The sequence below is a fragment of the Grus americana genome, chromosome 1 (genome assembly GCF_028858705.1).
Source record: "Grus americana isolate bGruAme1 chromosome 1, bGruAme1.mat, whole genome shotgun sequence".
In the NCBI taxonomy this organism is placed as follows: Eukaryota; Metazoa; Chordata; class Aves; order Gruiformes; family Gruidae; genus Grus; species Grus americana.
The window spans coordinates 57,256,950-57,271,508 of record NC_072852.1 but is presented as its reverse complement, the minus strand read 5'-3'; the positions used below and the strand labels follow the sequence as shown (position 1 = coordinate 57,271,508).

The 14,559-nt window shown below is 40.7% G+C and overlaps 1 protein-coding gene across 26 annotated transcripts in view; it reads left to right on the top strand.

Annotated features, from left to right (window-relative positions):
- The window catches only part of TNRC6B (trinucleotide repeat containing adaptor 6B), a 146,421-nt gene that overhangs the window by 95,146 nt on the left and 36,716 nt on the right, over positions 1-14,559 (top strand). For 22 of the 26 annotated variants that reach the window (XM_054807909.1, XM_054807773.1, XM_054807751.1 and 19 more), the window contains 6 exons: positions 3,914-6,247; positions 7,570-7,728; positions 11,070-11,248; positions 12,249-12,353; positions 12,503-12,577; positions 13,882-13,927. In XM_054807909.1, coding sequence (XP_054663884.1) covers positions 3,914-6,247; positions 7,570-7,728; positions 11,070-11,248; positions 12,249-12,353; positions 12,503-12,577; positions 13,882-13,927 — 2,898 coding nt within the window. The remainder of the gene's footprint in view (positions 1-3,913; positions 6,248-7,569; positions 7,729-11,069; positions 11,249-12,248; positions 12,354-12,502; positions 12,578-13,881; positions 13,928-14,559) is intronic. The other 4 variants (XM_054807846.1, XM_054807890.1, XM_054807871.1 and 1 more) reach the window with 1 other exon arrangement.

Sequence of the window (14,559 nt, the reverse complement as noted above, 5' to 3'; positions counted from 1 at the left end):
CTCCTCATCTGGACAGGGGAGACAAAATACAACGAAAAGCTCATGGGCTGAGATAAGGACAGGGAGAGATTGTTCACCGATTACTGTCATGGGCAAAACAGACTAAACTTAGAAAAAAATCATCTATTTTAATATCAGGAAAACAGGAGAGCAATGAGAAATAAAACCAAATCCTAAAAGACCTCTCCCCACCGCTCCCTTCTTCCTGGGCTAAACTTTACTACTGATTTCTCCTACTCCCCCCCAGTTGCACAAGGGGATGGGGAATGGGCGTTGTGGTCAGTTCATCACACGTTGTTTCTGCCGCTCCTTTTCCTCAGAGGGAGAACTTCTACTCCTCCCCTGCTCCAGCATGGGGTCCCTGTCATGGGAGACAGTCCTCCACCATCTTCTCCAATATGAGTCCTTCCCACAGGCTACAATTCTTCACAAACTGCTCCAGTGTGGGTCTCTTCCACAAGGTGCAGACCTTCAGGACCAGACTGCTCCAGCCTGGGTCCCCCACGGAGTCACAAGTCCTGCCAGCAAACCTGCTCCAGTGTGGGCTTCTCTCTCCATGGGTCCACAGGTCCTGTGTCAGGAGCTTGCTCCAGCATGGGCTTCCCATGGGGTCACAGCCTCTTTCAGGTGTCTCCACCTGCTCCAGCATGGGGTCTTCCACAGGCTGCAGGTGGAATCTCTGCTCTCCATCATCCTCCATGGGTTGCAAAGGGACAGCCTGCTTCACCAAGGTCTTCGCCACAGGCTGCAGGGGAATCTCTGCTCCAGTGCCTGGAGCACCTCCTTCCCCTCCTTCACTGACCTGAGTGTCCGCAAAGTTTCTCGCTTCTCTCTCTCTGGCTGCAAAAGCTGCCACTAGGTTGTTTTGGTTTTGGTTTTTTTTTATTTTAAATACGTTGTCACAGAGGTACTACCACTGTCACTGATGGACTCGCCCTTGACCAGTGGTGGGTCCGTCTTGGAGCCGACTGGCATTGACTCTGAGACATAGGGAAAGCTTCTAGAACCTTCTTGCAGAAGCCACCCCTGTAGCGCTGCCCCCCCCTCCCCCCGCTACCAAAACCTTGCTACGCAAACCCAGTACATTCTGTAAGATGGCACCAAATTTACTATTGTCTTGTAGCAATATGGGGGGGTTAGGGTGTAGGTTGGTATATGTAATTTTTCCAATACCAATGATGTTTAGGATGTGCAAGACAATTTTGGAAAACAAAGCTTTAAACTTTATTGGTTAAAGCCTTTCAGAAGTTACAGTACCCTCTAAGAATCACCACCATTTCTCACAGCAAAACTGTGTCTTTATTTCAGGACTCCATTTCAATACTTTAAGTTACTTCAGTTCCATACTTTCATCCTTAAAAGTAGTCATTTGCTAGTAACTTTTCCATTTTAGTCAGATCAGAAACTTGTTTATCTTCAACATGTTTGTTGTTAAGGAAGAATCTGTTTAAGAACCAAGAGCCCATTTCTTAAGACAAAACAATAAATCACCAAAATTTTGTTGCCACTGTTAAATATAGCGAGGGGAGGCTGGTTTTATAAAATAGTCTATTAAATTGTATCCTAGTATACTATGTTAGCAAGAAACCCAATCTTAATACTTTCAGAATGTCTTCACAGAAATGAAATGTGAAATGCTCTGTTAAAATCACCTGTGTAAAGATCTTGCTAAGTGCATAGCTGCCTACGCATCATTCATTTGCTGAATCATTGCTAAGTTCAAAAGGCAGGAACCCTGCAGTCTTTTGAACTTGTCTTTGGCTGTCCTTCTTAAGCTATTCCTATGATCAGTCTAGTCAGCTTTTAAATTGGGGGGGATGGGGGAGTGGAAAAGGTTTACTCAGTGTACTAAAAGGATAGCCAGATCTAAATATTGGTAGAGAGTCATACTTCCTTGCTATTGTTAAGTTTGCACTTGAGATACAGACAATAGAAGGAACAGAATGTGCATGGGAACTGCTTGGTCTTCTGGCTCTTGGTGGCTATGATTTAATAGATAAAGACGAACTTTCGTTCATCAGTATTCAAAGCTTACAAGACAATTCTAACCTTGCTGTGAAGTCTGGATCTTTACTGGTGGCCCTCAATGAAGGGGGATCTGGAGGGCATTGAGTGGATGTTCAGTAGTTAAGCTAATGAACTGAAAGCCTGAGACAGGCACTGAAAGCTGATCTGTTCATCTTCTATTAAAAGTATTCGCAGCCAGAAATGGTGGTCTCCACTTTTGAATATATAACATAGGAGCTTAGGGGTGGGGGGGGTGGGGAATCTGCTTTCTTAAGGTCATTATGCCTTATTTTTATGGAAGCTGTCATATGAGCCAGTATTTGTAGTAACAGTCTATTCAGGTATGAATACTGATGTCGATGTGACTATGAACTTTACCCTCTGCAAAATAAGGTAAACTGGTTGGGTGGGATAACTGAGTAAGACTAATATGTCTAGGGTTCAGTACATGGTTTTGTAGAAGGGGATAGCGCTTAGTCTTCATCACTGGGATTTTGTGGTGAGGGCAGTTTAGGTCCCTTGGTACTAAAAATACATAGAAAAATGAGTGGAACCCTGTATAGAGAAAAACAGGGAAGTACTAATGGACTTAAATTATTTAGAGGATCAGAGGTAATTATGTGGATGGCAAGAGGGGAATCTTGGCTGATGTTTTAAACTGATGATGATAACATGTCTGCATATATACAGACATGCTGCCATCACTGACATAGGCTTCATTCATTGTGGCACTGTGTTAATTTATGTCTGCTTTAAAATGATATACAAATATCTTGTCCACGTGAAGTCATACTAAATAGGACATAATGATAGTTCACTGCAGATGAAAGAAAGAGGCCCCTTTCATTGTCATTCATCCTGCTAATTTCCTTATAGTGACTCCAAAGCTCATTGAACGTGGAGGTTACCCTGTACAATGTGCTAAGCCAGCAAAAAAACTAATCCACCAAAAAGTGGACAGTTTTGTGTTGAGTTAGTGAATACAGTTGACTTAGTTAAAGGGCTTAACTGCCATCAGAACTGACACAAATGAGAGGTGAAACTTGGGGAACTTGAAGCAGGTAGAGTTGGTGAAAGAGAGAAGGAAAAGTGAGACCTCTTACTAGCCTCCATCCAGTGGCGGACAGATCAGCTTAGCTGCTTGCAAAACCACAGACTGTGGTTTCTAGAGTAAATATAGCAGTGACACAAATGTGGGGTAATTACATATCGAATACAGCTTGCATGTTACTACATAGTAATTGTAATTTGTGTAGCTTTGGACTCTTGATTTACAGTAACTTTTGGAAAGAATTTTATTTGTTTTGCAAAGGGATGAAAGAAATTCCTAGTTGCAAAATCAATTTGAAAAAGATATTTGAAGCTTTAGGATAGACTTTTTCAGCTTTATATATTCAGTAGATGTTTTTTGTCTTCAACCTTGCTTTTTGATCTGTAATAAATTGTAATTGCTTTGAGTCAGCTGAGTAGCAGACCAATAGTTGACTGCATGTACGCATACATGCATGCGAATGGGTGCACATACACATTTTTGTTCTATATACAGTATGATTTAAAATGTGTATTTGAAAAGTCTACAGCCAGTATCAGTAATGACCATGCAGGTTCATTGACTGGCTTATAATTACCATGTTGAACTTAAGAGTTGGATTGTTAGCAGAAGTAGTGAGTCAATGGTGAATTCAGATCCCCACAAGAGTTTGTTGAAAGAAGTTTTGTATTGGTATTCAGTGGTGTTTTCCAGCCTGATGTTCTTGCAACTTCGTTACACGTTTCAGGGAAGGATTCTTATTAATGAAAACAGTAATCAGTGGTGTCAAAAATGTGATGTTCAGTGCTTGTAAATACTATTGATTATAAATAACCTTTTTGGGTGGGGTGTTTGTTTTTGGTTTTTTTTTTTTAGATTCAGCAATTGGAGGTGCTGCTGCTTCAAATTATGCAAATTCCACTTGGGGTCCTGGAGCCTCCTCCAACAGCGGCACCAACGCCAACCCAACTCACATCTGGGACAAGGTGATTGTAGACGGGTCTGACATGGAAGAGTGGCCTTGTATTGCCAGCAAAGATGCTGAGTCTTCTTCCGAAAACACCACCGATAACAACAGTGCCTCGAACCCTGGCTTGGAGAAGAACACTCTGCCAGGAAGCACCACTAGTAACAAAGGAAAAGGAAGCCAGTGCCAGTCTGGAAGCGCTGGAAACGAATGTAATCTTGGGGCCTGGAAATCTGATCCCAAGGCTAAATCTGTTCAATCTTCCAACCCTGCTGCCGAGAGTAACAATGGACTAGGTAACTGGAGGAACTTGAGTGGACAAGATAGAATCGGTCCTGGTTCTGGCTTCAGCAACTTTAACCCAAATAGCAACCCATCTGCTTGGCCGGCACTGGTTCAAGAGGGCAATTCTAGGAAAGGGACTTTGGAATCTGATAGTGGTAGCTCCAATGCACAGATTAGCACAGTAGGTCAGACCTCTAGGGAACAGCAGTCAAAGATGGAAAATGCGGGTGTTAACTTTGTCTCTGGCAGAGAACAGGCTCAAATTCATAACACTGATGGACCAAAAAATGGAAACACTAACTCCTTGAACTTAAGTTCACCAAACCCTATGGAGAATAAGGGAATGCCCTTTGAAATGGGCTTGGGGAACCCTTCCAGGAGCACTGACACCCCTTCACAAAGCACTGGAGAAAGAAAGACTGGGAGTGTTGGATCTTGGGGTACAGCTAGGGGGTCTTCTGGAACTGACACAGTCTCTGGGCAGAGCAATTCTGGAAACCATGGGAACAATGGAAAGGATAGAGAGGACTCCTGGAAAGGAGCTTCTGTTCAAAAACCTAATGGGTCAAGAAGTGATTCTTGGGATAACAGTAACCGGTCTACGGGTGGTGGGTCTTGGAACTTTGGCCCTCAGCATGCAAATGAAAACAAATGGGGTGAAGGGAACAAATTAACATCTGGGGTCTCTCAGGGAGAATGGAAACAGCTGTCTGGGTCTGATGAACTGAAGATTGGAGAATGGAGTGGTCCAAACCAACCAAATTCTAGCACTGGAGCATGGGACAATCAAAAAGGCCACCCTCTTCCTGAAAACCAAGGCAATTCCCAGGCTCCCTGTTGGGGAAGATCTTCCAGCTCTGCGGGAAGTGAGGTTGGAGGTCAAAGCACTGGAAGCAACCACAAAGCAGGAAGTAGTGACAGTCACAATTCTGGACGCCGATCATATAGGCCTACGCATCCTGATTGCCAGGCAGTCTTGCAGACTTTGCTGAGCAGGACTGATTTGGACCCCCGAGTGCTTTCAAACACTGGCTGGGGCCAGACTCAAATTAAGCAAGATACCGTGTGGGATATCGAAGAGATGCCACGGCCTGAGGGGAAGTCTGATAAAGGAACTGAGGGGTGGGAGAGCTCTGCCACACAGACAAAGAACTCAGGGGGCTGGGGCGATGTACCCAGCCAAAGCAATCAAATCAAGTCTGGATGGGGTGAGCTCTCAACCCCAACAGAGTGGAAGGACCCCAAAAATACTGGAGGATGGAATGACTATAAGAACCCCAGTTCTTCTAATTGGGGAGGAGGAAGACAAGAGGAAAAATCATCTTCCTCCTGGAATGATAGCTCTAGTAAGGATCAGGGGTGGGGTGGACGGCAGACTAATCAAGGATGGTCTTCTGGAAAGAACGGTTGGGGAGAGGAAGTTGACCAAACAAAAAACAGCAACTGGGAAAGTGCAGGAAACAAGCCAGTGTCTGGTTGGGGTGAAGGTGGGCAAAATGAGATTGGAACTTGGGGTAATGGTGCAAATACAAGCGCTGCTTCAAAGGGTGGATGGGATGATTGTAAAAGAACTTCAACATGGAATGAGACGGGTCGACAGCCCAACTCCTGGAACAAGCAGCAGCAGCACCAGCAGCAGCAGCAGCAACAGCAGGAGGCTTCTGGTTCCTGGGGTCCACCGCCCCAAACTCCAAGTAATGGGCGACCTCCAAACCCAAACTGGAACAGTGGACCACAGCCAGCTGCCCCCAAAGAGGAGGAGCCTAGTGGCTGGGAAGAACCTTCTCCACAGTCAATCAGTCGAAAAATGGATATTGATGATGGCACTTCAGCGTGGGGAGATCCTAGCAGTTATAACTACAAGAATGTGAACCTGTGGGACAAGAACTCACAAGGAGGACAGGCCCCACGGGAGCAGAGCCTGCCTACTCCAATGACTAGCAAATCACAAGCATCAGGTATTAAGTCTTGTTCCTTTCTTCAGCAAGCTTCTATATATGAATGTAACCTTAATGCATGAGATACTCGTGTGGCCTCCAATTCCTAAGTTTTATTCCATAAAGAAAACCAATTTCTTATTTGAATATTTGGTTCTGTACTTAAAATGTCTTTAAAATTTGAATCAGTCTTCTACTTGTTGTGCCTCAGTAACTGTGATCTGAGTACTGGTCAGCTTGCTAGTAAAAGAAAATGTTTGTTAGCTGACAGATCCGCATATTCAATCTGAGCTCTGAAGAACAGGTTTGATTATAAAATCGTAGAACCATTTGGGTTGGAAAAAAACTTTTAAGATCCTTTGAGTGCAACCGTTAACCTAACACTGCCAAGTCCACTACTAAACCATGTCCCTGAGCACCACATCTACATGTCTTTTAAGTACCTCCAGGGATGGTGACTCAACCACTTCCCTGGGCAGCCTGTTTCAGTGCTTAATAACCCCTTTTGGTGAAGCACTTTTTCCTAATATCCAGTCTAAACCTCCCGTGGCACAACTTGAGGCCATTTTCCTCTTACCCTATTGCTTGTTACTTGGGAGAAGAGACCAACACCCACCTGGCTACAATCTCCTTTCAGGTAGTTGTAGAGAGCAATAAGGTCTCCTTTCAGCCTCCTTTTCTCCAGGCTAAATCACATTTTATATATTTAATTATTAGAGAAACAGGGAGAAATTCTTTACTTATTTTTAGTCAAAAACTTTTTGCTCTGAAACGCTTAACACTTGAAATTTAGTGAGTCTGTAATTTAGTTTTTTAGCGCAATTTGGCTCTTCCGTGTGATAAAGAATACTTAGCAAAATATTTTGTTCTTTGAAATAAGGACAAGAAAAAGTTATGTAGCCTGGAAATACATTAAATATATTAAGATGTTACTGTTATGTAATCTCTTCTGACTCAAACATGCTTTAAAGAATACTACTTCGTTTTAGTATGTACTTCAGATATGTACTTATTCTTTCTTCAGTATGTGAAAACTCTGAGTTAGTCTGGTGCTTTTAAATAGTCACAAAAGTTTACCAGATAGACAGCATTAGATATGGGGTTCATGTTTAACCTGGGAGAATATTACTTGTCATAGCATTCTCTTCCTTTTCATCCCTGGAGGTCAGTGCCTGCTCTAACTTTGATGTGAACAGTTGTCAATTCTGTTGCACCCACGCTGTTGAGAATCTAAAGTCCTCCACAGAAAGAATGAAGCAGTAGATTAACGACGTGATGCTGCACTGCAGTATTAATTCATTGTCTAAATGGTCTGTAATGAAAACTCTTTCTCCTTTGTGCAGTCTGGAGCAAAAGCACTCCACCTGCTCCAGATAATGGTACGTCCGCCTGGGGTGAGCCAAATGAAACCAGTCCCGGGTGGGGTGAAGTAGATGATACAGGAGCATCGACAACAGGCTGGGGGAATGCACCTTCCAACGCCCCGAATGCCATGAAATCTAGTGAGTATAGGCCAGATACCAGTTTCTTTGCAGTGGTCCTGGAGATTTTTAGCATTTGGCTTTTTGATATAGGTCACCTATGGAGGAATTGTTATCTGAGGCCTAGAAACAATGTTAAATGTCATGTAAGATTTTGATGGATGAGTGATTAAGTGCTTACAAATGACTGAAACTTTGTCTTTTAAGGTAATGAAAAATTTCTTAACTAAGCAATTAAATGGGCAGCTCTGATGTGTGGAAGTGTTGAAACATTAGAGCATCTGAGTGAGGAAATGTCTCTTTTTTTTTCTCAAAATGTCTTTTCTTCTCTGGCTGCCCACTTGTTACTTTGCATATAAACTTGGTACATGATAAATCACTTTTCAAGATCATATCCGAAAAAAGGAATACACGCTACAGCTACAGACAAATTTCACTGTGGTGGCAGTTACATGGTAATCTATGCTTTGGTAATGCAACTTGCCTTTGAATGGCATCTTTTTTTTTTTTTTTAATTGTATGAGTGTGGAAAATTGTAACTCTTAAGAACTGAATTTTCTTTTGCGGATGAACCTAAATGGATGACTATTTTCTGGATATTAGCTGCCTACAGCTGTGTTCTTCGTGAATGAAATGTTGAAATCTTTTAAAAATTTACTTTGAAGTTAAAATTTTGCTGTATTAAGAGTTTTATTTTTGTGGAAATTATTCCTGCTGATGTAAGCTCTTTGTAGAATTTTTATTTCACTCTTTTTAAGGAAAATACAACAAACAAAAGCAATCACCTGCTGATACAATATAGCAATGTTATAGCTAAAGCAAATAACTTTTGGATATGAAGTTTCTAGTAGGAAATACTGATAATACTTGACCCTTACTGAACTTAACTGATAATACTTGCTGTAAAACTGTTTCCAGTTACAAGTTGCTTTTGCAACATGTAACTGTTTGGAATGAAACACTCTATACAGATTGTATGCTGTTGGGTCATCCTCCCTTCTTCCCACCTCAACTAAATAGTTTGGCCATTTATGAAACAAAGCTGGAGAGAAAGCATTGCTTCCATAGTGTTAACTTCATAGCAACCTTTTGTGGATGGCTGTAATGCTTCACGTGCCTGCCACACAAACTTGGTGCTTTTCAGGATGCTAGATTCTTTTTAGATGGATCTCTTCTTTCATCTATAAAAAGCCACCTAAATATGACCAAAATAAGAGCCTCTGAAATGCTGATGATGTGTTGAAAATTCTATGGGTTTGTTAATACTTAAGATAGTCTTTAAAGACTCTGAATGGACAGTTGCTTGTCCTAACTGGTCTGCATGTGTGACATAACCATTAAGAGCTGCAGCATATGTGTACTATTTTGTACATAAGCTGTCCCCAGCTCTAGAGGAGAAAATATTGGGAGTTTCCCCATGACTGCTGTTTCAGATTGGAGTGTAGTAGGTCACCTGTGTTAAGAGCTGAGATCTTCATTTTCCTGTGTCCTGTGACTGCTCTCTCAACTCCTTTCTAATTGGCACCCAGAAGGAATGAAGAAGAAAGCTACGTTATTCAGTGGAGTAAGGGGAGATGTTTAATGTCTTGGATAAGTTGGAAGAAGAGATTGGGACAAAGAACCTGCAAAGGTATAATTTATGGTTGGAGGTAAGGACAGGAAACAGTGACTAGCAATGATTGGAAAAGAAAACAAGAATTTAGAGCCAAAGAAGGGAAGCATAGATCATTGCCCACCTGTTTAAAAAAATGGATTTACGTAGTTTTACCAGCATTGCGTAGGAATTCTCTGTCAGAAGTAGGAAGTACAGTGTTCTGTAGCATCATTATTTTGTCTTCATCCTGAAAGTTTCCTTTGCTTACTGTAGCTATTTGTGCCTCCTCGCTCAACAAATGCAGAAAATGAAGCAGGAATCCTACAGACAGTTCATCTTTACACCGCTGTCCAGATTCATGTTCAAGAATCTCAGACCTGAGAGCTGTTAATGCAGAAAAATAAGCTATGGTCTTGTAGTTGAAACCAGGATCATAGTACTATATTTAAACACTGTGGCTGGAAATAAATTAAAGCTGCAGGGACTCCCCGATATATGACATTGCCAGATTAAGTTCTTGACTCTGCAGTCATAATCCTTTTCTGTGCAAGTAGCATGATTAAAGGGTGAAGAGGTAAGATTTTTGTGCTTGGACCAGTATGTTTGCTAAGCAGCACTCAATTTTGGTACACAAATGAATATACTTCTAAAAAAAATGTTTCCTGTGAAGTATCTGGGTTGTTATTTATGATGAATTTTAAGGTAGCTCTTAAACTGCCGTGACGTGCTGCTGTACTTATTTTCAGCATGATCAAGGTAGAGTTCTCCTTGATAGACTAACTACAATTCCTGACTTCTTGTATATTCAGATTTTCTGCTATGTGTGTTAATATCCTTATCCCTGATTTCCACACTCAAACCCCAGACAATCAAAGAATTAGTTATGAAGAAGGTGATGGTGATGGAAATCCTTTTTAAAGGAGATAAATGCTTGGGGAAGAAATATGCAGAATGAAGAGTTAGAGCAGGAAGAAGAACAGTTGGACAGTGCACAAGATGAGGATTTGGGCTCCTGCGGCTTGTCAGTAGAGGTTAGAATTTTAAGGTGTCTGACAGCTGGTGCTAGAGGGTAACAACAAGAAAAGAAGCCAACAGGGAAAAGTCCTTCGGATGAATTGATATGATGAAATGGTTGTGGCTTTCTGGTAATAGCATATCTACTTAAACAGCACTGCTAATAAGTCTTTTTGGTGACATTATTAAGAACAGAAATTTAAGTAGAAGGGTTTTTTTCACATCAAACTACTTTGTGTTACATATACCAGAGTACGATGCCAAGTCCTCTTAGTTGTTAATCCTTAAAGTTCTTTTTCTGTAATTTTGTAAAGGAGTTTAGTACAAGGGAAGTGTTAAGGTTTTGAAGCAAGAGAGGAAATAATTGATAAACCACCTGAACCAGAGTCCTCAGCACCCTTGGTTTTTAAGTGTTCCTGAAGTCGTTCATTTACACTAGAAAACAATAGGTTGCCTTTTAAAGAAATCCAAATGCAGCTGTATCTGTATAAGGGAAGAGATCCCTATATGGTGGTTATATCTTTAAAGGTTTGACATTGTTTTAAAATAGTTGAAAAACATGACACACTAACATGCCACTGCATCTCCTCGGTTTTGGGATTCATGCACAAATTTTCCCAGCTGTTACGGTGAAGACACTTCCTTTTTTTTTCCTTCCTTTGTGGTTCTGATGATCTCTGCTAATCTTGCAGTGTCAAATCACCAGCTGCATGGTATTGTAGACTGCTTTTGAGCTTTTTTTCTTTTTCTAAAGGTTCTAAATCTATGCAAGATGGCTGGGGAGAGAGTGATGGGCCAGTGACAGGAACGCGTCATTCCAGCTGGGAAGAGGAGGAGGAGGGAGGAGTCTGGAACACAGCAGGCTCTCAGGGAAGCAGTTCCTCCCACAACTCAACAAGCTGGGGGCAAGGAGGAAAGAAAACACAAATGAAGGTAAAATGCTTGAATGATTCATAACTACTGTGTGGTCTGAAAGCAGTATGCCTGATTTGTTAGAGCATTACAATAGTACTTCTTTTAAAAAGATATTGCAGAATTCATCTAGAAAGGTGGCTGTTACAACAGTGTAAAAAAAAAAAAAAAGTGAGGTTTCTGGATTTGTTTTAATGTATTACACCTGTTGTGACTAATAAATCTGCCAGTAGGTGTCAAATTCTTTTGGTATGTAAGCTGCAGAGCCATTACTAAATGAAACTGAGCAATCAGTATCCCAAGGCTATTGCTCTTCTCCTGCTGACACATCTTTCTGTGGTAGTCCGCTGCTGTTCTCCTTGCATAGCCTGCTGAAGTTCAGATTCCACAGTACCTTTGGCACATACACTTATTTCTACTGACTGTTAGATTTAAGTCTGACTTGTGTTTGTTGTTCTTGACCTTTGACCTTAAGCAGGAGTGGGAGCTTGGCTATAGTCCCGAGTGAATTGCTTTCTAAGGCTTGTTTCTGTTAAAGGTTTCTAGTACAGTTGCACTTGATGCTGTATTAATATCAGAAGGACTATGCTTTGTCTACTTCTAATCACATAGTTAAGGCAAACTCAAAAGGCAAGCACAGAGCAGCTTCTTAGGACATGGAAATACTGTTGTGACATGGTATGGAGTTTTACAATTCCTGTGTTGCAAAAATGATTGTCATGAACTTTTTTCTTGCTTAAAGATTTCTATTTTAACCACCAAAGCAACTGTCAAAAAAATTTTCTTACCAGTATCTTTTCTGTTGAACTGTGTTCAGTTTTGGTTTTGATCACCTGTAAATTATAGTAAGGCCAAATTGAAAGCCAGGTCAGCACGGTGCCCATGTAAGAGAAAGCACACTAAAGGGAAGAAAACCAAGGAAGAAATCTACCTCTGTATGTGGTGGATTAAAGAATGTATTAAACTGTAACAGAGGAAAAAAAATAAATAAATAACATTCACAAAATTTTCCATATTCCAGAATGAAACTGAAGGTGTGATAAACATTCTACAGAGCACGTGTTCATCCAGTTTGGTATACCTAACAATGAAGAATTTTATGAGAGAGAAAAGAAAAAAGTATTTGGTAAATGTTTCCAACCACACAAAAACTTAAAGTAATTTGTTCAGGAGATTAATTTCTCTGATACCAGGATTTTCATTCAACACTTGTGCATCTGAAGGATAAAACAGGATTTAAGAAATCGCTTAAAAATATTATTTTTTTCTCTTCAGTGCTCATTAAAAGGAGGAAATAATGATTCGTGGATGAACCCTTTATCCAAACAGTTTTCAAACATGGGCTTGCTAGTAAGTATATTTTTTAAAATATAAAATCCAACTTATTTAAAGCTTACTGCTTTTTTACAAAGTCAAAAGATCAGCTGTTTTGCAGTGTGTAACTACTTATTTATCTGCATTTGCTATCCTGGCATGTCGATTGTAATACCTGTAATAGCTGGTTATTCAGCACTTCTTTGCTAGTCAGAATGACGTCTCAGAAAAACACAATATCTACTTTAACTCTTCAAAGTTCCATCATGACAACTGTTGTTCCAAGATTGCAGTTTCCTTGCAAGTAATAGGATTTGGGATTTTTGTGTCATGATGTTATTATGATTATTATTATTATGTGCTGTTTAGAGCACTGAAGGTAGAGGCCTCAGCTCCTGGCTGTAGTGTCAGACATCTGAGATTAGTCCAAGGCTGTTCATTCTGAATCTCAGCCACATATCAGAAAAGGAGGTTTTACAGCCCTGTGTCTGTCTTGGCTATTTATATTTTAAATACTGTGCAGTAGCATCTTTTTAATACAGAAAGGACTCATTATTAATCAGTACCTAAAAGATTGATTGGTAAAGTGAATAAATAAATGGCCATCATGGAGAGGAAAGACAGATTTGCAGGGAAATACCTTAAAATAGTTACATATAAAATTTTTTTAAGAACTTCTGACATGCTAGTTTGTAAAACATTTTACAGAATATTGTGCCAGCTGTCATCCTGTGAAGCAGGAATAGTATGTAATGCAGGCTAGCAAAAGATAATAATGCAGAGGTTCTGTTAGAAGCCCAGGTCTGCACAAACTGTCACTGACAGGACTAGGATTAGTTTGTAATGTCTGTTGGCTCCCAAGCTCAAATTTAGTCTGCTAGACTGTAGATGCTTCTGAAAGCTATGGGAACACCCTGTCCCAGTCTGCCAACTAAAGAATAACTTGGCAGTACATTTCAAGATTTGGTGACTTGATGGGTCATGAGGATGAGCTATCATTTTGGTCACTATTTTCAGTGTTTCATCTCTGGACCACTGGAACATGAGGACAAAGGTTGATTTCACAGAGCAGCTGTCTATCCATCTTTTTCTGTCGCATGCATTCACGTGTCTGGTTTCATATGGGTAAACTTGTCACAGCATTAGGAGGTCGAGGTGAGGTGTGTCCAGGGTGATATCGGGAATCCTTGTATTTGTTTTTAGTTTAAAATAAAACTTCCATTGGCACAGGCATGTCCTTTCTTCATGCCACGTTTAACCATCGAGAGCTGCTTTCTGAAACATTCCTCAGCATTTCATGGAAGTTGGAACTGAATTTTATTATTTTTTTTTTCCCCCAGGGTCAAACTGAGGACATTCCAGGTAGTAAGATGGACTTGTCTGTAGGTATGTATAATTTAATTTAAATGCATTTGTAATATGAGAATACGTGTAGTATTTTTATGTGGATGACATGCTGTGCTTTGAAAAGGTTTGATCTTACTTTGAGTCCTCCTCACAATAGAAGGATAGAGTTATAGCATCCAATATCTTGGCTGTAGGCTTTGAATAGTTACACAGCTGATGATGATACGCAAGATTTGGATGTATACCTGTACAGAACGGAGCTATAACTTATGGAAGGGACATCCTAAAAGACTGGTTTGGTCCACGTAGTTTGTATTCATTGTTGCTGTTTCAAGAACCTGAAGGTCCCTTTTCATTTGGTGGAAGAGGAGGACTGTTTTAGCTCTTGGAAGTAGGACATCCTAACTACCACAGCTCCCTGGAGGTGATGTGAGGGAAAAGAATATCTTCTGTTGCTGATTTCTTCAGTTGCTTGCCTTAGGCTATTACAAGTTACTGCTCAGTAGAGCTAGATTTTTCACTCTTGTTGGCCTCACCATAAGTACTACACAGCTTAAGTAGGATGGGCTGTGTGGAAAACACTGTCCTATATGAGAATTGGAATTGACCACTTGGATTAATCCCATTTAATCACCTTTGAATTTGTCATGACTTTCTTCTTTGCAAACTAA